Source organism: Gambusia affinis, linkage group LG12 (assembly GCF_019740435.1).
Source record: "Gambusia affinis linkage group LG12, SWU_Gaff_1.0, whole genome shotgun sequence".
Lineage (NCBI taxonomy): Eukaryota > Metazoa > Chordata > Actinopteri > Cyprinodontiformes > Poeciliidae > Gambusia > Gambusia affinis.
Window position 1 is genome coordinate 18276484 of NC_057879.1, and position 26365 is coordinate 18302848.

The following is a 26365-nucleotide window of genomic DNA, read 5'->3' on the forward strand; positions in this document are numbered from 1 at the left end:
AATTTGTCAAACACATTAAAAATTACATTAAACACATTATTGTATCACATTGTATTGTTATTGTAACACATTGTTACATTATTGTAACATAATGTGTTTAATTATATTAAACACATGGTAATGTGTTTAATATAATGAAAGCATTTTTGCTTTTCACCCAGTTTCATTGTTAAGTATTGCTGTCATTACTAGTTGCTAACTGAAGAATTCTCCCTTTTCAACTTCTGTGGCTGATATAGAAATAATCTCTATGTATCACAAAACAAGATATTCTAAATTTAAACCCCTAAATCTCCTATCCCATTATTTAGAGAAAAGACGCTGTTCTATCTTTAGATTGTTACATAATTATTTTTGCTATAACAAACCATGAGACAAACCCCATAGTATCTCAAGATATCATAATAATATATTTTCAATATTTCTGTTTTCAGCTTGTATATGCTTATGTATCTCATCTACAGAATATCTTTACCAACCATCTCTGGATCAGCAATAAATCAGCTCTGAAACAAATAACTAAACTAGATATTTTTGATAGAATGTGAGACTTTTTTCCATCAGTGAGTGACTGTATGAATATGCATTTATTGATCGGTCTAAAAAAATTGAATAAATAAATAAAATTTCAACTGCTAAAATCCACAAAAAGTCCAGAAATGGAAGACAGTAGAATCTATTCAACTGGCCAAATATATTGTTTGTAGGCAGAATGTAAATGAAAGGCATTTAAAATGCATCTTACTGCCAAATCTTGTATCCAAGCAGTTATCTTACCTATTTTAGTGCCCACATCTATACTGTGATAAAGATTGTGTAAATGTAACTTTCTCTTCTACCTTATAAATATGCACTACTTTGTGTAGATTTCGCATCTAAAATCTTAACAAAATGTCTAAAAGTTTGTGGCTGAAAACTTTCAAGGCAATGTAGGATGTACCATTTCAAATGCTTTTCTAAGTTTTGTTTCTGGTGGACACAAGATTAGTATGGATTACAACAACGTTCTTTCTTTCAATGTTTTCCTGCTGTGGTTTTATTGTTCAGTGGCTCATGATGAAATGAGGAGACGTTGAGCACAAAAGGTTACAGAAGACAAACGGGTAATAACAAAAGTTTGGCATCTTTGTTCTGTAGGTTGCCATCATTATCCCATTCCGTCACAGAGAGAATCACCTGAAGTACTGGCTCCACTATCTCCACCCTATCCTCAGACGGCAGAAGATTGACTACGGCATCTACATCATCAACCAGGTAGGGTGCAGAGAGTCTGGTTGCTCTCGTGCAAACCCAGTGATTAGGATGTGGGCTTTCTGAGTTAAAATATGTGGACGTCAGTGAAGAGCTCAAAAATAAGTTCAGCAAGAGACCTAATGTCATCAGGATGAGGATAAAATTAACCACTCAGTAACACCTGTCTCATTCCCAGTGTGATAAAAAGCTGAACATCATGAACTTCTGTGTTAGTCATGGATGGTAGAAAACACTACAAAACCTCATGTTAAAATCTTAAAAGTAGGGTGGTTATTTTGAAAATTTTTTTGTTTTTTTTCTCCTTTTTGGTATGTAGACAGCAGGTGGAAATGAGGCAGAAATTGCTGTTTGCAATATGTTTGTGTAATTGTGGATCTGGTCAGAGTACAAGTACAGTACCTGAATAGCAGCATTCACTTTCTACAAGGATGTACACAATGTGTCAAATTCTTAAGATATTCATGAAACATATTTTTCTTTAAAGATTCAATTGATAAAGCACCACATTATTACCACCTGTGGTACTTGAGTTCAAACTGTTCACTAATCAGTTTATTGCCTCGGATTTGCCAACTGCTGGACAGTTTACATACATTGTAGCCTGCTTGGAGGAATCTGCTAAACACAATCATCCATAATGGAAGTGTTGCCTGAACAAGCTCTGTCAGGTTATATTATGTGAGGATATGAGGAGAACTGTAATCATTGTCAGTTATTTGAAATTATTACACCAGTTGACAAATCGAACATGGGAACTCAGAGCACATTATGATGCAAGTGCCTGAACTCCTATGGACTGCTCGCTCCCTTTCTTGTCTCATATTTTTAAGGCTTTCTCCTAAAAGTCGAAGTGAACCTCAGAGCAAATGTCCACCCTCTTCCCTTTTAAAACCATTAGTTCAGCAGAGGGATTTTAAATACTTTTATGACACTGTGTGTGAGTTTTCCACGCTACGTTAGGCGAGAATTTGTCTTCTTCTGCATTATGGGTAATGAGATCTCCTTCCTGGCCTTTCACTCCCCTGTGGGATTTGTGCAATGCCTTAATCACTCCCTCTGTGAAAAGGACCTTTGGTTCTGCCTGCCCTGCTGTGCTCTGTTCTTCAAAATTCTTGACACTTGCACTGCCTTTCTTACATTTATACACTGTCAACACACATTTCTTTTGTGTCTACAAATACTTCTTTTGTCAAATGAGTGATATTTGTTCACCTCTGAACCAAAGGAAGGGCTGCACAGTGGCGCAGTTGGTAGAGCTGTTGCCTTGCAGCAAGAAGGTCCTGGGTTCGATTCCCGGTCCGGGGTCTTTCTGCATGGAGTTTGCATGTTCTCCCTGTGCATGCGTGGTTTCTCTCCGGGTTCTCCAGCTTCCTCCCACAGTCCAAAAACATGACTGTTAGGTTAATTGGTTTCTCTAAATTCTCCCTAGGTGTGAGTGTGTGTGTGAATGGTTGTTTGTCCTGTATGTCTCTGTGTTGCCCTGCGACAGACTGGCGACCTGTCCAGGTTGTACCCCGCCTCTCGCCCGGGATGCAGCTGGAGATGGGCACCAGCACCCCTCCCAACCCCATTAGGGATGAAGGGTGTTCAGAAAATGGATGGATGGATGGATGAACCAAAGGAATGTAACATTTTCAGCAATAGTGAAAATGTCCTTAATATAAAAAGAGTTCCTTGTAAATTTGGGAAATTTGCAGAAAAGCTTTAAACATTTAGAAAACATAAACACAAGTATAAAGAAAAGAAGAATGGAATGAATAAAAGAAAAAAAAACAATAGTAAACAATGTCAGAAAATAGGAAAAAATGAGAAAGGAGAGAAGTTACATGAATGACTGGAAAACGAGATTTTGTGCCTTGCCCAAGGACAGCTTTCCAATCAAACGAAGGCACTCCCACATTGCAAGGCCCACTGTTTATTCACCAAGCTGCTGCACCCTCCTGGTACAGATCAGCCTTCCGACTGATGTCATGTCACAAGGTAGTTAATTTTGACCCTCAGCAGCATCTTCAGCTCCATCACCTCCACTTCAGACAAACACTACTTCACTGCCTGACTGCAATTATCTGTTAAACCACCAACATTCGCTCCAGTTGGTGACTTGGGGTTCAGGGTCTGCACAGTATGAAGTAGAAGAGCCTTTCATGTAATTTTTGAAGTAGTTTTTTTACTTGCCGAGTTGTAATGAAGAACTCTTGTTAGAACCAACTTGGGTTAGAGGGTTCATATTTTCTTTCTCTCCCAGAAAGAAAATATTGAGACGAGCAGTGAGTTAAACATTGGCAAAAGACACAATATTGCTTTGCTTTAGGATTTGTTGATACTTTTATGTGTGTAAAACGCGTTGAGGCATGGATTGACCAAAGGGAAGACAAGTATTGAATTTTAAATTGCTGTGGCAGGTTTTCTAATGCCGTAATGACATCATCAGTACTCCATAACCAAGCAGAGGCTAAAATCATTAAGGCAGACGTCCGGCTGTTGAGGACTGTTGCTGGATTTATTCCCTTCGTTTCTGTCCTCATGTTTTCTGTCTGGATGCTGTCAATGAATGACAATATTATCACAGATCTTAAAAGGAAAAGGTTAAGCTGGAACCTTTTTCTTACTGTTCCCAACATGTCAAATGTATCAAATAAGACGATACAGAAAATGCCAGAGTGATTTGATATGGTCTGTCTGGACTCATAGTTTATTAAACTGGGGTAGTGTTTTATTATTATTATTATTATTATTATTATTATTATTATTATTATTATTATTATTATTATTATTTTGGCAGATTTACTTTTTCAATTGAATTGTACTTTTCCAACTTAAAAACAATGACATAAGAGTAGTGCATTTTTAAAAAACCTGCAAAATGATAAACCTGAATTCAGAATTTCATGAAATTATTGAAGTGGGCTTTTGCTAAACATCTGAAAAACAAAATATGAAGAGGCTCTTCCATGTTTGGCTTATTGAAAGAAAGTCGTACAATGTCCTGGGTTTTAGAAGTCAGTTGTTTTGTTTTTCTTATACAAATTGGACTTCTTGGGCTTAATGAATTGAATCAAACATTTCCATTTAGTCAGGTCTCTCAGTTAAACGTCTTGCCATTTCCCACTGATTATAAGATGAGCAAAGCAGGTAGATGTTTAAAAGGGATTGGCAGCAGGAAGGCAGAGGAACCAAATCAAAAGGACAGGGGTGGGATTTTGATGACAAGAGCGCCTAATGTGTTTGACACGATGAACGATTAAAGCTTTATAGTGGCTGACACTTTGCGAGAGTTCACAGCAGAGCATTTTTCTATCGTGCTCAGTCAAGTGTTAAATGAGTACAAGTCTGGACCCTTTTAACACAGATTCACTGAGGATGGTTGAGGTGAGCGTGTTTGTCTGATAGTGGTAGGGGTAAGCGTTAATCATGTTTTGCCTTGCAGTCTTATCCAGGCTAACAGATCAAGATAGTCTTGTGCTCAGAGTTAAAACAGGTTTTTGTAGAAAGAAGGCCTAATATTTCAATAAGTTTTTTGAAATATTAGACATTCCAGGTTTTCACACACCTTTACTATGTTAACAAAAGGCTTGAGATTAAGTTGATAGTCACTTTACCGTAATAAAGGAGTAAGATAGATGATTAATCTTACTGTAATAGTAAAACAAATTTGTTTTTATACTGGCATAACAAAAGCCAACTTTGTTTATCAAGTCTTAAAATGCTAAAATGATAAAACAAAATAGCAGTCTACCCCATTCGCTGCCCTGGAGCTGTAAACGGGATTACATTTTAACTCTGAATGACTCAGTTCATTCTTTTTCTACAGTGTATGGGGGGAAAAAAACAACATAATACTTAGAGATGCTCCCTTCCTCCCTTCAGGCCCAGTCTGTTCTAATCTGTTGGCTCTAATGGCCTGAACCAACACCACCCACCCAACATTTCACATCGACTCTGCTACAATTCATTTGGTGAGAACAGGTTAAATGAGGTACAACATAAGCGCACAACTCTCAAGTACAGGAAGGGTGATCAACATTGATCACAACAGAAAATGACTCTTAAGCAACAGTAAGTCTTTATTCAATACCTTTTGTACATTCTGTCTTTATTTTCTCAGCCTCTGACAGTAGATCAGGCAAAACTTTTCTATTACAGATCAGTTAAGAACAACAAAATTATTTAAATTTGATAAGTCCTCAAGTAATTAAGATGATTTTTAAAGACTTTTTCCTGATGCCCTGAGATGTTACTTTAATATTTTCCCATAATGCTTCATCCCATAATGTTTTTTGAGGTGCTCAACTCTCCCCTTAGAACAAAACATCCACACATGACTTGTCACAAAATGCACATTTGGGCCAAACACTGCAATTTTAGTCTCATCAGTGAACCTGATATGTCATCAATTATTATTTTTATTTGTCCCTTAGTGTATCGGATATCAACTGTATATTTTTTGTATGTATTTTGAGGTGACAGGGACTTGCTCTCTGAGTGGCATTTTAAATCATACTGGCACAGAACTTGTTTTGGCTAATGAGGGGTGTTATATCATTTGTTCACAAATTTAATTTTATTCAGGGGTTGATTAACACATTTCACACTAAACGGTTTGATCTCTGGGACAAAGAACACAGGAAAGGCTGAATATTGGAATTAAATTTTTCTGTCTTTGTGTTCAATATTTTGGTGCCACATTTGATTGTTCCTTTCAATGTCTTGTGAATTACAATTTGTTCTGAGAGGTTTTAAGATTTTTCTTTCTGGTGTTTGAGCCAACCTGCTGCCCCTACTTGGCTTCAGCTGGACATAGCCATCATCTCGCTCTCTGAAAACTGGTACATTGTGTAGGCGTTGCAGAGGGATCATGCTGAAAGTGATGTAGCAACCTTGCTGTTCTGCCCTGCTGCTCTCTGTCCTCTCTGCCTGCTGAAAACGAGAACCAGTATTTGTTGGCTACCGGCTCAGTGTGTAAACTGGAGAAAAGCCCAGAAATAAGCTGAAAATGTGAGGCAGGGAAAGAAAGATTAAAACAAGTCAGGTGAGGAAAAAGTGAGTAGGAGAGGTTGGAGACGGGTGATGGGGTGGATAACAGAGGTGATGATGAAGGAAGGACCATCTGCTGTTTGGATTTATTTTCATTCGGAGAGATTAAGGTTAATCCAAAACTCAGAATCAGTATTGATTTATAAATTATAATAACCTAGAGCAGAAGAAAACATCTAGAAAGTGGAAGTCACTTTCTTATTTCATCTCTGTTGTTGACGTTCAATTAGTTACGATTAGATACGTTGGAGCTTTACATGTTACAGCAGGCCATCAGCAGGCTATCCGATTTCATAATGCGTCTGTAATAAAGTATTACTCTAACTAAAACCCCCTTAGAATCACAATATATGTACATAATATTTTAGGTAAAGTGTAAATTCTTGCTTGAAAATTAAACTTAGACCTATAGTAAACTTTTAACCTTGTGACTCCTGGTTTTGTTGAATTTTACTCTCCGAAGTTATTTAATACAGACAATACTGTGAAAAGCAAAGTAAATAAATAAAAATGTCACACTGCAATAATGAATTCATGTTTTGTTTTAGTTATAGACTTACAGAAAATGTGTCATGACAACTTGTACACCTGTAACATTTTTATTGTGTTCTTTGCAAATCTGCATTTTCTTGATTTTTTTACAGACTCCACAAATTGGAAAAAATAGGAGATAAGGGAGCTATTTTTTGCAATTGACCACAAAATAGAATATTGATCTGATGAAGAAGCAACTCTTTTCTTTTTCTCCTTCACAATGCTCTCCTGAATCAGTGTATTCTGCTGGTTATTGTTTTGCCAGAGAACGTTTTTTTACAATGTTCTTCTTTACTCTGTATGCCTTTTAGATGCTTTAACTCCTATGTGTAATATTGTGGCAATAGCGTGATTAAATGTCATTCTGAAATCTTCTTTTCTCCCCCTTAATTAAACAACTTCAACCACAGTCGCTGCAAAGGCTAAATGTTTAATGACTTTCTTCCCAAATATATAATTACAGAAAAAAACATTTTATCACAGTAAAATAAAAAATGTACTGTGACCTGTCCAATAAAGAAAGAGAGTTCACAAATTATCCTAATTGGTTTTGACAAGCAGAACAAATTTTACTGTTGTGCTGCATTTCAATAACAGTTCTTATTAAATGGCTCATTATTGGAAGAGATTATTCTTGGTTAGTTGCCCAAATAATCATTTATTTGGCTCCCAGACAAATGGATTTTGAGTGTGTTCATTAGCCTTCTTTGGCTTTATTAGTTGCAATATCAGACAGCTGATATCAAAACCTCAGAAACAAAGTGTTGTAAAGTTTTTAAATTTAGCTTGTTTAATTAAAAGTTGTGCCTGAAATTCTAATCCTTACAAAGGGTTCTCTGTTATAAACTATCTGGACCAGATTAGCAACATATACTGCTGTCTTTTTCTTGATTTTGTCTTTTGATTAAACAAATGTCTATTGAAAGCTCTATACCAACTTGAGATGTTATCCAGTTCATAAAAGCAAACGGATCATCATATCCAGATCGGATTTATTAATTAAAGGCAGCTGCTCAGACCTGTTACTACTATTTTTAATTCACAAGTACCAACCAAGAATAATACAGAAACACACGTTATTCATCCTCCAAATAAATCCTCCAAAAAGGCTTTTGTAAAACAAGGAAATAACCTCATTTGTGTTATAGCTATTATTATCTCAACTTTCACTGTTTGCATGACTTAATGACATTTCAGCTGAATATTTTATTAAATTTCTATTCTAATTTGAGATAAATTTTAATCTTTCCTAAAGCACTGCCTTCCATAGTTCAGTCCACTATTGTAACACCTCAACTCTGACAACTTATCACTAAGAACGTCATGTACATTTCTGCCAATTTAGCTTCTAGTCGTGATTTCATCTTTGCATGCTTTAGTCAACTTTTTATTGTCATTAAAATATCTCTACTTTTACAGTCCTTTCCTTGGGTTTACAGCTAAGGGACTCAAATGTTGCATTTGAGTGGCAACACAAAAAGAGGAATTTTTTTTTCCTTATTAGTGTTGTTACTAAATACAGTTTCAGTGGTAATTTTATCTAAGAATGTTGTTACTAATCACCAGAGATGTTATCATGGTAATCAATAAGACCAGTAACTGCTCCAGCCTTGGACTTCTCTTGTTTGCTCCAAGCAAATCTTCTTTACTTTTGGTGCCTCTCTGAATGTCTTTCTTCATTCTCTCTTGTTCTAGTGAGTTATGTTCTCAGCAAATGCATTTTTGTGCTTTGAAGACCTACACTTTTATGGAGAGAAATCTAAATCACAGTTTGTGATGAATAAAATTGTCTGTCCCTTAATTAGGATTTTCATCACACTTCATCTGAAGACGCTATCTTTTTAAACTGTTTCCACATTTAATCAGCTTGTTAGATTATATATAAAACATGTCAATCTGTACAAATTGGGATAAAAGGAGTCCAAAGAAATAGCTTAAAATCAAATAACATTAACTCTGCAGGGAAAAAGGGGTATTGTGACAGTACAGCATATATGATTGTTAGTTCTTCTTTTCCTCTAATTAACTCATTACAGGCTTACAGCATTTGAGCTGCGGTAAGCCTGTGATTTAAATCCAGTATATAAACACATTACCTCTCAGAAGACGGTGCACTAATGCAGAACTTACTACAGTATTTAGAAGTATGTGCTGGGGGAGCTTCTAGTGAGGAATATCTAGATTGATGGTGTTGAAATTAACATCAGTTTATCGTACAGTTTCTCGAGCGACTGCGTGATCTAGTTAATCTGAACTTATTGTTTTCAAGACGGTAAAGAGAGAGCCAAAAACACTTCCTTTGATTTACAACAATTGGTAGTTCAATCCATCACACAACACTCCCATATGACTGGTTCAAGATAGCTTTGTGCCCACCAATTATGAACATGTGCCCTTTCTGGCTTATTAAACTCCCAATGCTGCTGCCAAGCTCTAATTTGCCACTGGGAGACCCTTTAAAAGGGCATTGCAGCCATTGAAGCAAAATTATTTTGATCAACACTGACTGCTTTGGCAACTTTTAAGACCCTTGCATGGTTGTCGTTCTCATCCCCACATGTCTGCCCAAGATTGTCTTTGTTACCAGACAAAGAGATAGTGCTGAAGACCTTTTGCTGTCATCCTTCTCTTAAAAGTACTAATACATATACTGAGTTAATGACCAGATTAGTGGACTGCATAACTAGTCCTTTCAACAAATTACCCAACCTGAGCTTTAAATCTATGCAGCTCCTCTAGAGATACCATATGCCTCTTTGCTGCTGAATAATCTCCCAGGTGCTCAGTTAAAAGAATGGGTTAACCTTTTAACAACTCCTTTGTCACAGAACTGCTGAATTTATACTGAGTTTGACTGTCACAAAGGTGGGCTGCAATCACTAGATGAATTCTAGAGGCAGTTGATTTTACTAGATTTATAAGACGAAAGGAGTAGAATGCTAATGCATGCCTCCCGATTTTAAATTGTCACAAAAAAATAGTAATAAATCCTCTTTCTTTCCCTTAACAGGTTTGCACTACTATGCGTTGACCTGTCATCTAAAAATCTAATTAAAACTTTAAAATTATTTCAACTGCAAAAGTCAAAGGATGCAGTTGGAATGAGACAAAATGCTAAACGCCCAAACAATCATTTTGTAAGGCACTACATACTTCTCATGCACCCCTTGGTGTGCATAAAGCACCAAAATTCCTTCAGTTCATCTTTTTTCGCTTGAGGATATAAAATTATATTTAAATAGTTGTTCTTTATTTTTTACACTTTAATCTTTAAACCTGATGATATTGCTATCCAAAAATTTGATGGCAGCTTTAGCAAACCTTCAAACACTTTGACAGGTTTCCGTTGCAACGACCTGGAAATGTCACTCTGATTCAAACTTGTTCATTGTTCTGCTTTTTTCTCCATCTGCACTCACCTCCGCTTTGCACGAAATTTTTTTTCATTTTACTGCTTGCACACTGACTTGACAGAAAAGTACAAATGCATGTTTTCTTTTTTCCTGCCTATGAAGGCTTGTGGGGCAAGAGGGGGTTAATAATGCATCTAAAGTGCTTCCCTACACTAATGGATTCTGAATAGTTTTCAGTTCGTCACATATCCAGCTTGTGTTAAAATTGTGCTCTTATGTAAAATGTAAAGCCACGTTCCCAGTTTTATGAAAGACTCCCACTGTTGTTCTGAATGTTTTAGTTTATCTGCTGTAAGTTTCAATGATGTTCAGCTTACTTTCATTTAACAATAGATTACTGTAAAAGTCTATATGATAAAGTCCTTTTGAAAACAAATTAATTTATTAACTTGTCCTAATTAGTTAAATATAACTCACTTATTATTGTTTTAAACAGTCTCTAAAAAGTATTAAATATACAACTGCAAGATTATGTTTTGGGTTATATGTGGTGAAATATTGTTGATTTTGGATACTGGATGAGAATAATCAGTTCTTGACCTATTATGTATAGAATTCTAATATTTTGTTTGATATATTGTATTTGTTGAATACAACCCCAGTATTTGATAGGTAATCAAGTCTTTGTTGTGATAGTAATACATTTGAATTGACTCAAGCCTCTACAAACACAGGGCCAATTAAAATTCAGGATCACCTACTTCAGTTTAGGGATAACTGCTTACACACAATTAACCGCCAGATCTAAATTTTAAATGCTTTATTTTGTAGAGTCATAAAATAAATGATGTTAGTCAACATAATCTTTTATATGAGAAAAAAGAAATAGAAAATACTAAATCATATCAACCTAAGCCTGCAGGGCAACAGGCATTAAATAACTTTACAAGCACATTTATTAACTTATTAAATGTGGAAGTGTGTGAGTTTAATTTTTAATTGTATGACGAGAAAGAAATGTGGTTTAAGATTCCTAAAGACTAAAACTGTTTGCATCACACAGGTTGCATAAGGAATATCATCTGTTGAAATGAGGTTATTTATTTATTTAGTTTTGTTTTGTTTTTTGGAGGGGGGTGCTGACAACACTTAAACACATTAAAATGAGTATATAGGTCTAGTTTCCCCCAGAAAGAGCTGGTAAGAGTTATTTCTCATTTACCAAGGGTTTGTGTCAATCTACTCAGACCTAGGGAATCTTTTATATGCACTTCATTGGAAATGTATTTCTAATGTAGAGATTTTTTCTATGAAAAATATGATGCATGCATTTAATAATGAGAAGAAATGAATAACATGCGTGTGGCAAAAGTGGCAGGATTTGGGTTCAGTTGCTGACCTCAGGTTGAAAAATACTAATTGGCAACTTGTTAACAAATCCTAGAAATTTATTACAAACATGTTTTGTCCTTAAGTAGCGATTTTTAACAATAAACTCATGGTATCCCTCTTTACTCATTTGCTTTATTTTTCTCCATTCCTGCATTTCGTAGTGTGAAGCCATTTCTGGCAGTAAATCTGCCATTACTCAAGAAGATTTATTGAAGTGTCAGAAGAATTAGAGATCTTTAGTCTACTGGGATATGATCTCTGTGTAGTGATTAAAAAAAAAAGCACATGTCAGGAAAAATAATCACTATGTTATCTGTCAGGAAAATTGATTCAAATGCTTCCCATCTTTTGCTGTTTCCTCCTAATGGATGAACAGAATGGAGATAATAAGTGAAACATCAGGCAACTATTCCCTCTTTCTGTTATTAAAAGAGCACTTTGGATTCTCACTCCCTCTCATTTCATGACATATCTTCATCAGTGCTGTTGCTGTTTTTCTGCTCCAATTAATCTTTTCAATAAATTGTTATATTTTTTTGAAAATGCATCTATAACTACAAAAAAATAGCATAATATGAATACATTTTCATTTATTTATGGGAAGTTGTTTTGTAGAGAAACATAATTTCATACAAAATTAGATATTTATTAAATATTTTCACAGAGGACAGTGTTTTTTAAGTGTTGTTGCAAGTGACAACTCTCCAGGCTATTTGGGGGCTGGAGAGTTGGTTATGAAATGCAGAAAATGATATCTGGTTATATATCAGAATGTGTAATGCATTTCCACGTAACTGATTGATATTTATCTTTTTTTATCTTTGCTATTGTTGAAGCAGCAATCAAAGGCTTGGTATGAAAAGCTGAAAAGGAAATGAGAGAGGAATAGGGACTGTATAAAATATTACTGAAATACAATCTCTGTCAACAACAGCCAAGACTATTTTTTAAAGTTAAAGCTATTGAAAAAGGCACAGAAAATTGATAAACAGATATTATTCATAAGTTATCTGCTTAGACGTTTGCTGAGCAGCAGTTCTATATCAATGTAAACCCCCTAAAGGTACAAGTTTGTTTGTTTTTTTTGTTTGTTTTTTTTGCTTCATTGGTTAAGGTTTTTTTAATATTTGAATGATATTGCTATTGAATCTAAATTGGCTAGTTTGATAATATTGCAAAATAACAGTAAAGTAGTCTGCTCTTCAACCTTTCCATTCCATTTAGTAATTGCAGCTCACAGCAACTGTATGATTGTGTTTTCTTTTAAATAAAAATAAAATTCTGCTACAGGAGGACAAAAGCATTCTATCAATTGTTCCCAATATGCAGTTACTTTTACATAATTAAACTAAATTACAGATTGCTTTCCACCCACATGGTGTTGGAAGCTTTTGTTTTTCCAAAGACTGAGTGATGGGGACTTGTATTATTGAAAGCAGAAAGAGGCTTCTTAGGATAACCAGTACTGACCTGAGCCTGAGCTTGTTTTAATTTAGTTGTTAAAAACAGATAGAAAAACACCAACCCTTATTGGGATATGGACACAGGATGTTCCGCTAAGTCTGTCCATAGCTTTGGAGTTTTGGATTTTCATTCATAATAGTGTCTTAATATTCTGGGCTGATTCTTACACATATTGTAGAGAGTTCATTAAATTGGATCTAGGGAAATTTCTTTTTTTTGCTTTGCTTCAGTAGTTTCTGAACATTTAAAGCAGTCCGAGGGTGATTTATAATGCAGAAGGAGGCTGGGTGATGTGGTTGTTCTGCCCTTTGCCTATTAGTTATTTATTGTTAAGCAATCTGACAAGATCACAAGATCATCCATCATATGACAGGTAGAGTGGCTACCTGACAGTTCTGCTTGTATTGTAGGTGAGTAGTGTTCATTTTCTTGACCCAAGGTAATGTGGATGGTTTTTGTAAGATCGTTGAGAGATGTTTTGGTTCTCAGTGTGGACTTTCTGCTCTGCATGATGAGTGTTTCCCAATGTTTTTTTTTTTTTGTTGTTGTTGTTTTTTACAGAAAACCTTATTAAGGGATGCATGGCAGCAGTGACAGCTCATCCATGACATGGAGTGTGTGTGTTTAAACCAGGTCTGACCACACTGGCCTCATTCATTGGCTGAGACATCGTCACATCCTCACAGGGTTCCCAAGCAATTCATTGCAATTCTCTTGGTAGCGTTGTAATGATCATACCCATGTGATACATGAAGGCTTCACTCTCTATGGCAAGTTAGCTTTACATTCAATAGTTGAGGTGGCCCTTTAAACGAGATATGCATTAAAACAGTTCTAGCTAAGATGAAAATATTTAAATGTTCTTTTTTCTAATTCCACATTTCACATATCTAGACAAGCATTTAGTTTTCTACAGACTTTCAGAAAATTCAAGCATCTTTCTTCCAAAACAAAATCCCAATTTCCATCCAAGTATAGTACTTTCACAGCTGCAGATTTTAAAGAAAATTCTGACTCATATATATATTTATATATCATAAATATATTTTATCCTACTGTTACTGATTATAAGTTTCATAGACATGCTCTGGATAGCTTATCACCTCTTTTATCTAAACTGTTCCTTAAAGGTAGGTACCTTCAAAACTCTTTAGAAGGAGCCCGACCTCAATGCGTCCCTTGGTTAAACTAAAGTGAGCTCATGTGGACTCTTGTACAGGACGTATTTCTGTCTCCAACAGATTCACTAACAACCTCCCTGCACTATCACTGTCAGTTTGAGTGGTGACAAGCATTAACAACATGAGGTCAATTGTTCAATTGATGCCCACTGTGGAAATATATAACAAAAATAACAGGCACAAAAGGGTACATTTGGGTTATCAGAAAACGCCAGCTGAAACTGAGATTTCTTTTTTAAACTATTAGTGCCATAAAAGACAAAAAAGAGTGGGTGCATGGGAACAATTTTTCTGACAAACTGACGCAAGAGAGCAGTCTCCCGTGCCTTGCCAGCAGTTTTGTATCAGAAAATACAAGCTACTTGGGTAGACATAAGCCCCTAGACTCCTAATTAACACAACTGACTTATTTCTAATGTCGATTTCTGCAGTGGTGTGTGTGTGTGTGTGTTTTAAATAGTGTGATTCTATAATAATTGTTACATTTACTGGAGTAGAAACATAAGTCAAATGTGTTGTTTCCCATCACGTCCAATATTGCTTGTGTTGGAAAAGAGTATGCCTTAATATAGCCCTTCTCCTCTTTATTCTGATGTTTCAGTGTGCAATGCACAAATGTAAGCAAACATTTCATCAACAAAAGTGCTTAGCAGAAGTCTGAATTACAAAATCTGGCATTAATGTCCCAACATTCCCCTTTGGTCCATCAATGAAAGATTCAGTCTTTGTTTTGGAGAAGAAATATATCATTATATATCTGTTGATGATACAGCTAAATGTATCTGATAATGGCATTTCATGTGTGTGTTTCTAGTCCACTGTATGTTTCTTGCTATAAATGCTTTCATATATTTTACAGATTTTGTTCCTATTTTCTTCTAACATTGCTGTTTAGCCTCTTAGTGAAAGCATATAGTATTATATAATAGGCACATGGGATGATTTAAAATAAAGGGATTAAGGCTTGAACAGAAAGTTTATCCAGAGACATCACTGTCATTTTCTTGAAAACTACATTTTGATTGCCAATAAATCTTTAAGAATTTTCTTAAATATTTGCATAGTAAGCCTCTTGAGGTGTAAAATAAATGAGTCGTTCTTATTAAAGGTACTCGTTGAGTGTGTTTTGGAGAGTCCTATAAAACGGATTTATGTACACATACTCTAGGATAAAAGAGTAGAAGAGGTCAACATTTGGACTTTCTTACCTAAAGAACTGAAACATAATTCTGGCTTGCATGATTTATAATTAAAACTAAAGCAGTTTTGTATTTAAGACTAACAATGTAGCCACGAAAGATCAATTCTTTTAAGTTAATGGCATTGTGTTTTATTACTTGAGAGACTTGAAATCCTTTAGTGTTCTGTATGGCTCCTCCTACAATTGAACTACACAATAAATGACTAAACTAAGGAGAGAAGATATTAACTCTAACTGTGCACATGGCAGAAGCTTAAGTCAGCTGTTTCCTTATTAAGTTACCATTTCATCTTTTACAGTAGAACATGCCCCCCCACATTTTTTTGAGTAACACAGCGCTTTATATTTATCCGCACACTCTCCCTCTGTTCACTGTCCTTCCTCCCCTTGTCTGCCACCAGCCACCTAGCTTCTCCCCTGTAGTGGCCACCGATGACTCAAGGGAGTGTGTGTATGTGTGTCGGAGGAGGAGAAGGAGGTAATTTAGAGAATCATGGACATTGTTCCTCGTCCTCGCACATGATGGATTGCCTGGCTGAGGAGAGACCTCACAAAGTCTGAATTACTACCTTACAGTACTACTGTATAACAAACCACTGAAGACAGACAGCAACATGCTCCAGATAAAATTGTAATGAGCTTGAGAAAATTTTTCCGCTGTTTGCACTGGTTTATTTATGCTCTGGTATGCCATGTGTAAAATTAAAAACTGTTCAGCAATCTGCTGTTGTGCATATAAACAGATACCCACATGTGCAAAGATTTCATTCTTCTGACCAAGACTGTTGAGAACACATTCATCATGACATTAAATTGAGCTAAAATTGGTTCGTGATCCTAAACCCATTGTGATGAACTGTTCACAACTGGGAGCACAGGTCAGGCATTTTTTAAAATAAAGATTTTTCTGCTCATTTCGAACTCAATGAGTTCTGGTAATTATGCAAAATTAGTCAGAACTTAAACATGTTAATTTGAATGGATTATATTGTTTTCTGGCATTGTTTTCAGCGCGTCTCTTGGGACATGAGTATGAACTGCCTGCAACCGTTAATATATTGTGTTTAAAGTTAGAAGTGTCCCTTCTCTGAAAATGTATAGTATGTGAATATTCTGAGTTTTCTTAATGGCATGCTTCCCTCAAGTGCAGCTCTAATACAATCATTCTGTTTCAATTGATATATCAATACTGATATTGTGAAAATAAATCTTATATAATATATGAATCTAATTCTTTCTTTTAAGGTATGCAATAATGACTTTACATATATATATATATATATATATATATATATATATATATATATATATATATATATATATATATATATATATATATTTATTCAGATGGTCAATTATATATTTGAGACTAATAGAGAAAATCTTTTTTTGACACTTGACTGACGAAGATTTCTGTATTTTGGTTTTTATTGCTTAATTCAGAAAATTAAGACATTAAATGTGTCTTCTTTTGCAAGTCTATTTTATGTAAAAATATCTTCAAAGGGGCAAACATATCATATAAAGCGAGAAACTTCAAAGACTTAAATGTTTTCTGTCCTAAACCCTTGAAAGTGTTGGTTGACTGGATTAATAAGATTGCGAATAGAGGTGGAGGCATTAAACCAAGTAGGAAGGAAGGGAAAGAAAAGCCCATCTTTTGGTATGTAGTTGTTGATTTCTAATTAAAACCAGATGTCTTCCTAAAGAAAAAGTCCACTTATAAACCAATAAATAAAACTAAAGCACGTTTTATAACTATAGCACTAGCTATGGACTAATTTCAGATGCGTATGAAGGAGGACGTTTATGGAAAGCTTTTTAATTTTGTAGAAGGATCTTGAAATTATTTATCTATTTGTAAGGAAAACATTAATAAGATTATACATTATGTATGTTTAGTGCGTTGAAAGTATGCATAAGGTAAACCATCTCTTGGATCTTAGTGACATAACGTTGTCTAGACACAGACTTAGCAGCTTCGGCTCTGGGGAGGAAGAAACTTTACTGCACATAATTTCAGTCTTTGCATAAAACCAAGATAAATGGTGCCCTGGGCAACACTTCAGACTGAATTAACACTTCCACTTCATGCATCCACAATCATTTAACTCACCTTAGCTACCTAGGACGCATGTATTTGAAATTGATATGCATTTCACCTATTTCAAAGTCATGAACGTACCAACAGCATAGTAAATAACCTTCCAAGTACATTTAGGATAAGCATCCTGCTTTACTATCTATGCTATGTTTCTACATTATTCTGAAAGAGTTTATTTTGGAGTTAATATTCAATTTATCCAAAGTAGACAGATTCAAGAACAATGTCCAATTTTTCCATAGCATATTGTAGTTTTTTTTTTTTTTTTTTAACAGTTTCATTTACAATGAAAAAAAAAATCCCCCCATCATTTGTATGACTTTTAGAAGCATCAGGATGAAGGGCAGCTTGAGCCAGGGTTTAATTATAAGCTGGCCCAAGGTCACTTCACATCACTGAGGGCCTTTGAATATTATTCAAGGATTTTAGACCAATTTTGTCTTGTTGCTAGGTTACAGCGAGGATATGCGAGACAAAGCAAAGTCCCACAATTGAGGAAGAAAGTACTTTTAATCAGGCAAGTGTAATAAATGCCATGCTGTTTAGTTTCAATCCAGTTCACTCTAATGAAATTCTATACATTTCTAAAGATGGGGCTAAATTAAAGTTTACGTCGCAAAGATTACCTAATTCAATTTAATCCTCTTTTTATTAAGTCTGTCCTGATCCTCTAATGCCACAGAAAGAAATGGAATCAAATCCAAGATAATCCATTATAGCAAATATCTGTATACAAAAGTTTCCAAAAGAGCTGGACGGAAATTAATATGGTTTATTTATTTATTTTTCTTCTTTTCAAATGAAGAATATTGAAAATATTGAAATGCTTGCACCAAAAGGCCTCAAACCTTTTGATTTTAAATTGTGTGACAAAACTATTTTTGGTTTTTTTTGTCTTGTTTTTTCTTTTCACTTTTACAGCTGGTCTAACTTGTCATCTATTAGTGCTGTCATGCATGTTGTCATTACTGACAGCTGCAGTGTGCTTGCCGATTACTTGCATTCAGGTGGAATCATTTTTTAAGATGCTCCAGTTTCTGGACAATCTGACAAAGGTTTTCTCTAGTTAGACAAGGTAGAGTATTGAGGAATGCAGGCCATCCACTGCTGGTCACCTGGCTGAAAGTCTGCCATTACCCCAAGACATTAATTCAGCTGTGTGGAAATATTTGTAGTCTTAAAAAATATGGACAGTCCTGAGGTGGAAACTAAACTGATACCAACAGGCAGTCCCACTAAGTTATAACTCTATTTTTTTTTTATTTAAATTACTGAATTTGTTAAATTAAGAGCAGGATGGGAAGTGGTTCCCAATTAAATCAATTTGTTGTTAATCAAGAGATCTGTTTCTGAAGGGCAATGGGAGTACAAAACATTGCAAAAATAAAGGTATTTTGAATCCCGGTAATTGAGCTTGAAAACCATAGCTTTCTATTTCTGGGTTTTGTTGTCTGATATTTTGGCCATGAAAACATGGGTATCCTCCCTTTAATTTCTGAACATATTGTGACATGAGTAAACAGATGGTTGCAAACAACATCCTTGTGGCATCCTGATCACATCCCAACAAACCAGACCTCCTGGGAATCAATGCTCTAATTTCCCACACTGACTCTAATACAGCAAGATTCCTTAATGTCCACTTACTTATGACTCATAGACACTGGGCCAATTGGTCTGAAAGATACAATTGTAACTTATTTATCGGGTCATATGTGGTACCATTGGATGTCACACTGCTGAATAAAGCTATGTGTATCTGTCTTTGAAACAAAAAGAAGCAAAATGTCAAGTTTTATTTTTTATCTTTGCTTGTAAATTGTCTTGAAATCAGCTTTCCTGGTTGCAACCATTTTTCACACATTATGTTTAGTATTTCATCCTGCTGCCTCTCTCTTGTCAGATGTAATACAGAAAATTTGAAGCCCATTTTTTTTAAAAAAAAGTCTGCTGCTCCCAGGAAACAGTGACATTTATCTTAAAATAACCTTTAGTCAAATGGCCTTCAGTGTCTCGCAGCAGTGGCTCGGCCCTGTTTGGCTTATCATATAGAGAGGGTATAATGAGGACAGCAGACCGGCAGAGGATTTAGCGCCTCAAAAAGCCACTAAGCACCAGAAGCCATTCTCTGTTTCAAACAAAGAGGAGCTGGGGTGGGTACAAGGATAAAGGTTGGCTACTGAAAATAACAAAATGAAATTGGGTTTGAAACACAGAGAGAGTTTGACTTTGCTGCATTGAAGATGACATGCTTTTTTTTGTGCCTTTAGTTGCCCGAAATAGGCTTGTAGATTCTGCCAGTAATGTGAATTATCAAACCAATATTCAGAGAAAAGTTATATTAGAGATTTAATTTGAAGAGTTGATGAAATTATATTTACTGGAAGGCAGATGGGTGCAGATGTGGAGACATCAAAGTCCAATAAATAAATGCTACGCTAACTTGTTTGGGATTGAAACTGCATGATTAGAATAACACAGCTGCAAAATCATGTGCTTTATCATTCTGGCAGTGAGACTCATTGTTGTGCCTAAGGGGCTGAGTTGTAACTGTCTTCAATATTTTTTTCTTCTCCCTTCAGGAAAAAGCTTAGGTGAAAAAATTTGTTTGGGATATTTTTTGATTATCTTTCAACTGAGCCAAATTTCTTGAACTATGGAAAAAGGAAAAACTCATTAATTGCTGGTACAGATAAGAATCATTTTCATCAACCTGAAGATAGAGAGATGACTGTACAAAGATGGAACTTTTTCAGCCCTTTTAATCCTTGGTTTATTTTTATCTTCTATATCTGGCATAAATACTAATATTGGGTACTGGTATTTGATATGCTTGTACTTTTAAAATATTGCAGTTGATATTTAGGTCCCATTTGCATTTTAACCTAACAGATTAGCTACTTTTCTTTCACAATTAATACATTTTCCAAGTAACCATCTTGGAAGTTCTCACTTCTCCTTCATTCTAAATATTTTATTATCTTGGAAAAGTCTTCAGAGTCCCTGATGAAACATATCATGTATCTACAAATTTTATTATTTCTTGTGGAATTTTCTGTTGTAGAGGAACATAATGAATACATAAGGGGCTGATGGGAAAGACAGATATATTTATTTATTTTTGCTGTAAAAATTGTAAAATGTAAAAATTTTGACATGCATTTTGTATTCGGTTGTAGAACCCATTTTTTGTAAGGAATTTACTCATATTTCAGTGCCTGTTTCTAAAATCTTACAGATACATACGCAGAGACTGATATTTTGACCCATTCTTTTTTGCAAAATAGCTGAAGCTAAGTCCGGATGGATGGAAAGTGTCTGGAAAGAGAATCTGGAGATGGTATGTTAAAAGTGATGTGCAATGTTAGTTTTCAGTATGTAGTGCTTTGCATATATGCCAAAATGTTAAATTTCGGTTTGACCAAAGCTTCTACTTATATTTTTGGTATATGGTCCTATATGGCTTGTCACCATAAGCTTCTGAGCTTCTTCTGTTATTAATGATCTACTGACCTTTGACAGGTTTGCAGTCGGGCTGTACTCTTTGCAGTTTTGGATGATGGCTGATGAATCATCACATTGTACTGTGAGACGTCCAAAACTTGCAATCTCTTGAAAAGTATGACCTAACCTGAATTACTCCATGACTTCTCTGTTATGTTCTGCTCTGTGAGGCAATTTATTTACTAATGTTCTCAAAGAAACCTCAGAAGTTTTCATAGAACAACAACACACAAGTGTACTCTACTTACTAATTAGGCTACTTTGGAAGAAGACAGTTTGCACTGGATTTTATTTAGGGATGTCAGGGCAAAGCGGTCTACATAAATACATGTCACTCTATTTAGACTTCCATTTGTAAAAACTAATAATAAAGTTGATACATTACATAAAATCTGGACAAAGTATTTTGAGAAATGGCGGGAGGGGTGTACCTACGTCTAGAGTTCACTGTTATTTCTAACATTCTGCTCCTTGAAAAGGTGGAGAGGCTGATGCTCACAACTGTGGTTGAGGCTACAGTGGTGGGACTTGCAATAGATGTTTCAGCTGGCAAGTACAACCGCCAGCTGAAACTATTCTATCATTTCAGAAGAAATAAAAGTTTAAAGAAAAAAACATCACAGTAGCTCTTCAGCGCAGCAAATCACAAGGTGGTATTCCCTTTAGAGAAGCTGTACGTCAAACTAAGTTTGAGAGTCTGTGAAGTACATCCCGCCCTGCTGCGGTGAAGTGTGAAGTAACTGTGTGAAGTGGTTTATGGTTCACGAGACATATTTCAGATTAAACACTCCAGTGTTCTGATTATCCCTCCATGAGTGAAGGTGAAGCTCACAACCCACGCTGCTGGCAATATGCTGGGTGACTTTCCTCTGTCTTTTTTCTCTTATTGAAAGGACCAAGTGAGATGGACATGTACGCAGTAGCAGCCAAGGACAGCAGCGAGAGAATCTGTGGAGCTTGTTGGATTTCTGTCTTATTCATTGGACCAAACCTCACCACCCTTAAAATCCAGTTAACATTTTTAACACATAAAGAAAATAAAACAGGACACCAATATCCCCAAATAATGTCAATCAACTGACTCACCTTACTTGATCAAATATAGTGTTAATAGGCAAGTGATTATTTATCATTAATTTTATTTACCATTATTCCAACTCCTGGTTTGCTATTTCAGTAAAAACATCCTGCATAATAGTTTCATCTTCAAACTCTGATGCATAGAAATCATAGAGAAAAGATGATCTGATTTTTTTTTTTTTTTACAATAAAGGAAATGCTTGAATGAAAATATGCAAAATATAAATTCTTAATTGAAAATTATATATATATATACATATATATATATATATATACCACATAATAATAATACATGTCTAAAATATTAGATTATGATCAATACAGGCTATTTTGTTACTTACTTTGCTTCCCTCCTCCTTGATTTGCGGTCTCTTCCAACACTGACACATGAGTGGATTTCGTGTTTCAGGCTTAAATCTTTTTTAAACCTCTTTGAAGCATCACTGCTCCATTCCCGCCTCCATCTTCCCTCACATCTAGAGGAAAACATATTCCGTCAACATTTTCTGATCATTTTGGGGTAAATGATCCTATGATCCTACTGGTTCAAAAAACATCAGCTGGCTGTTTATGTGCTATGCTTTGTGCATGCATTAGTCATTTTCCACTCTGATCTACTCTTGTTTGATCCTGTCTGTAGGGTTGAAGTTTCTTAGGATCATAAAATCTTCCTTTTTAAATGGTAGAACAACATAAGGTGAGTCAGTCGGTTAGAAAAGAAAAGAAACATCTCAGATATTCTTATGCTCTTAAAACGTGAAATCGTGATTAAGTTTGAATGGGTCTTCTCAAACAAGAAGCAAAAGTCAACTTAACATATGAAACATATGTCAAAGCAACCTTGTGTTTTTTTTTTTGTTTGTTTTTCCATGTATAGAAACAAAATGCCAAGAGAATTTAGGGGTCAGGGTTGTTAATGTGTGTGTAATAATGCAAAATGGAGGCAGCAATAGAAGAAGTTGTTAAGTATGGATTGACTAAAACCACAGAGGGACCTCTCACATTGACAGTATTTACTCAAAAAATCTGTTTAGCTTAGCAAAACAAACTCGCCACAGCTTGATATTTGTTGCTGAATAAGAAAACAGTTTGGACTCTCAGGGTGCATAAAAAGGAAGACATATATAAATTATCCAGCAGGAGTTCCAAGAATTAATGTCAAGTTTAAAAGATAAAGAGACTCAGATGGAAAGTATTTTAAAACAGCCTAATTGACATCCTTCATGCTCTTAGCAGCATCCCCGTCTCTCACTTTTTTCTTATACTTAGAATGTGTCTTATTCCTTCAACCTTCCTTTTTGTGGCGATGCAATTTTTTTTTCAACTGGGAAGCAGTAATTAGATTTGTCCCGTGCATGTATGAATCCATAACTGACAGCACTGATTCACCTTCCCCACTGATGAAATTATTAACTTTCACATATAAACTGGGAGAGCTGCTCAGCTGGGATTCACAGAACATTACTCTCTCATTTTATCTACGTTAGAGTGACTACAAAACCCACAACCGTAATCTGGTCATGGTCCTAATCGATGCATTTTATATAGCAGGATAATTTAACACTAAACTGACCATGGTTGTTTGAATGAGAAAACATCACAATTGCATTTATCACAATAAATAGTGATACATTTATATGCAGATAGCTGAGTTACGTGAAACTATGTATCATGAACATACAGGGAGTCCTACACATTCCATGGAGATGAATATGCATGTGCAAATATGTCAGTGTCAATTTATTTATACAGTATTTTAAAAAACAGCTGCACAAAAGTGCTGTACATTATTCATAAATAATATAGTTTAAGCAGCAGGCACAAACATCTTTATCTCTAGAGGTTATAGTAGAATAATTAATAAAGGCTTATTTTTCAAGTCATGGTCTTGTTTCAGTCAAAAGAATAGTTCTTTTGAGGGGTTTCTTTTCAAATTTGGGCAAATGTATTTAGTATCAAATCACATGACTTATTTGTGCACTTTTTCACACTATTGCATACTTCCTTGACGTTTCCATTGCCTACCAAGACTCTGAAGGCTAAGTAGCTCTCTAGAAATGTTCTTCTCTCTGATTCTACAGCTTATGTTCAGCCAGAGTGATTCTATTTGAAAATATTAAATGATTTATGATTGTCTCAGGTTAGCTATTCAGGCATCCCATTCCCCCCCGACTGTCCACTCATTTTTGATCTGTCTTATGTAAATTTTGGCACCCATACCCAACCCTTAGATTCGACAAGAAATCTCTCCGTGGAATAATAACGCTTCTATTCAAAGAGTACCACCAAGCATACGGAAAACAGAGACAATGATGACATTAGGTGTTAAGATGAGCAGAAGAAAACCTACACGTGCGTACAAAATATAGTGTAAAACGAGCTACACTTTCCAGTTTGAAAAGTTACTTTTTTATATTATATTCCGGAGGGAAAGTAATTTATTCTTATTTTCCTCCTCAAAGTTGACAGTGTCTGAACCAATGCATTGTCACTCCCATAATGTAGAGAGTAGTGTATATTTCTGAGTGGAACTATGTAGTTCAGTTGGGCTAAAAATAGTATGAATAATGTCTGCTGGTACATGGAGTCCAAGCGACTCAAATTTACAGACCTTGAGCAATATGTCAAGGCTTTTGAGAAAAGCATATAGCACATAGATGAAACTTCTCTTATTTATTGTAAATACTTTGCAAATGTCCTGACAAAATTGCCAGTTAATCTACAGCCTTAATTCATCTTGCTGAATGCTTGTTGGCAGAGATAGGTATTGGACATATTTTATGATTAAATCATAAAATATGATTTCATCATATTTAAATCATATTTTAAAATATGATTTTAAAATCATATTAAAATCATATTTTAATATGATTTTAACAGACTTCCCTCATCCAAGAGAAGTCTGTTACCAGACAGACTTCCCTCATCCAAATGCAAAATGGATGAGGGAAAATTCATTGATGGCATACTACATGCTTCTTAATGTTCTTGTCATATTTTTCAGCTTATACCAAAGTTAAAAGCATTCTTAAATACAACAATGCATGTAGCAGGATGAGAAGTAGTGACAGCAGTTTTGTTGTCATTGTTAAAGTTTTCAACGAGGCTTGAAGTTTTCATGTAGCATCGTGTATCTCTCTGCTGAGATGATGAAATCTTCCCTCTTGTTTTTACTGGATCGCTGCCCTGGATACACACACGCACACACTCTCTACCACAAACATAAACTTTTCCTGCTGTGTAGCAAGTTGACTAGTCACATTCTGGCTTTTTGATCATGTGGAGAATGTATCCTTTCAGACTAAAAACTGTATTTTCTCTCTGCCTCATATTGGTGCTCCGTGTTCAGATAGTACTTGAGCATTATTGCATTACTGCATGGTGGAATAATATACCTTCATCCGGTTATGACTCAAAGATGAGCCTGTGATTCCTTCAAAGCAGATTATTCATTTTCCTCTGACTCATGTCTTGTGACCTGGATTGGTCAGTCTACACAGCATCATTTAATAACAGCAGGAAGGCTTTCTTAAATCCATTAGTGTTACATGCATCTGGTTTCTGCAGCCTCAAAGTCAAAGCAACTTTTATTTATTTCGTGTTTGTTGACTTAAGTCTTGAACACATGTAAAACATGGTGAACTGATTATTTGCATATCTTATGATTCTATGATGGCAGGTTCATATATGTTGCAGTCTGTAGCACTAGTGTGAAGGTAAAAGTCTAAAACAATGTGTGAAAGAGATTTATGAAATTTGTAGAAATTCCCTTTTCCCCTTTCCTGATATTAGACCTGTACAAGTCCTGGATGAAGGGAAGGGCAGCCGTGATGAGCCTCCCTGTGGCTCTCATGCTCGTTGCAATCTGGCCCAATCATTTCTTGTGGATGAGCCAAATTACACAATGATGAATGGATGTACATAGGACAGACTAAATAATGGCCATTTAGAAGACAAACTTAATCTCCTGCAGCAAGAAGGGCAGTAATATCTCTGCATGGGCTTAATTTCAAATAGCATACTATGTGTGAGGATCATTTCAGCTAAGCACACTATGTTTCCTTATCTACACTAAGCAAATATAGCGTATAGTCTTGAAATCTATACAATATTTGAAGACTTGTATAAAGTCTGACGGTCTTCACACAAATCTTTACACAGATTTGAGGACTTGGTAGTTCATCAATGGATGAAAAGTGGTTAGATCGGTTGTTTTCCTGTTTGTTCTGGTAGAATCTGTTTAGGTGAAATTTTAAGGTTGGAT

The 26365-nt window shown here is 35.4% G+C and overlaps 1 protein-coding gene across 3 annotated transcripts in view; it reads left to right on the forward strand.

Annotated features, from left to right (window-relative positions):
• b4galt2 (UDP-Gal:betaGlcNAc beta 1,4- galactosyltransferase, polypeptide 2) overlaps positions 1 to 26365 on the forward strand; it is a 147850-nt gene that overhangs the window by 70511 nt on the left and 50974 nt on the right. For all 3 annotated transcript variants that reach the window (XM_044134022.1, XM_044134021.1, XM_044134023.1), the window contains exon 4: positions 1138 to 1254. In XM_044134022.1, the coding sequence (XP_043989957.1) occupies positions 1138 to 1254 (117 nt within the window). The remainder of the gene's footprint in view (positions 1 to 1137; positions 1255 to 26365) is intronic.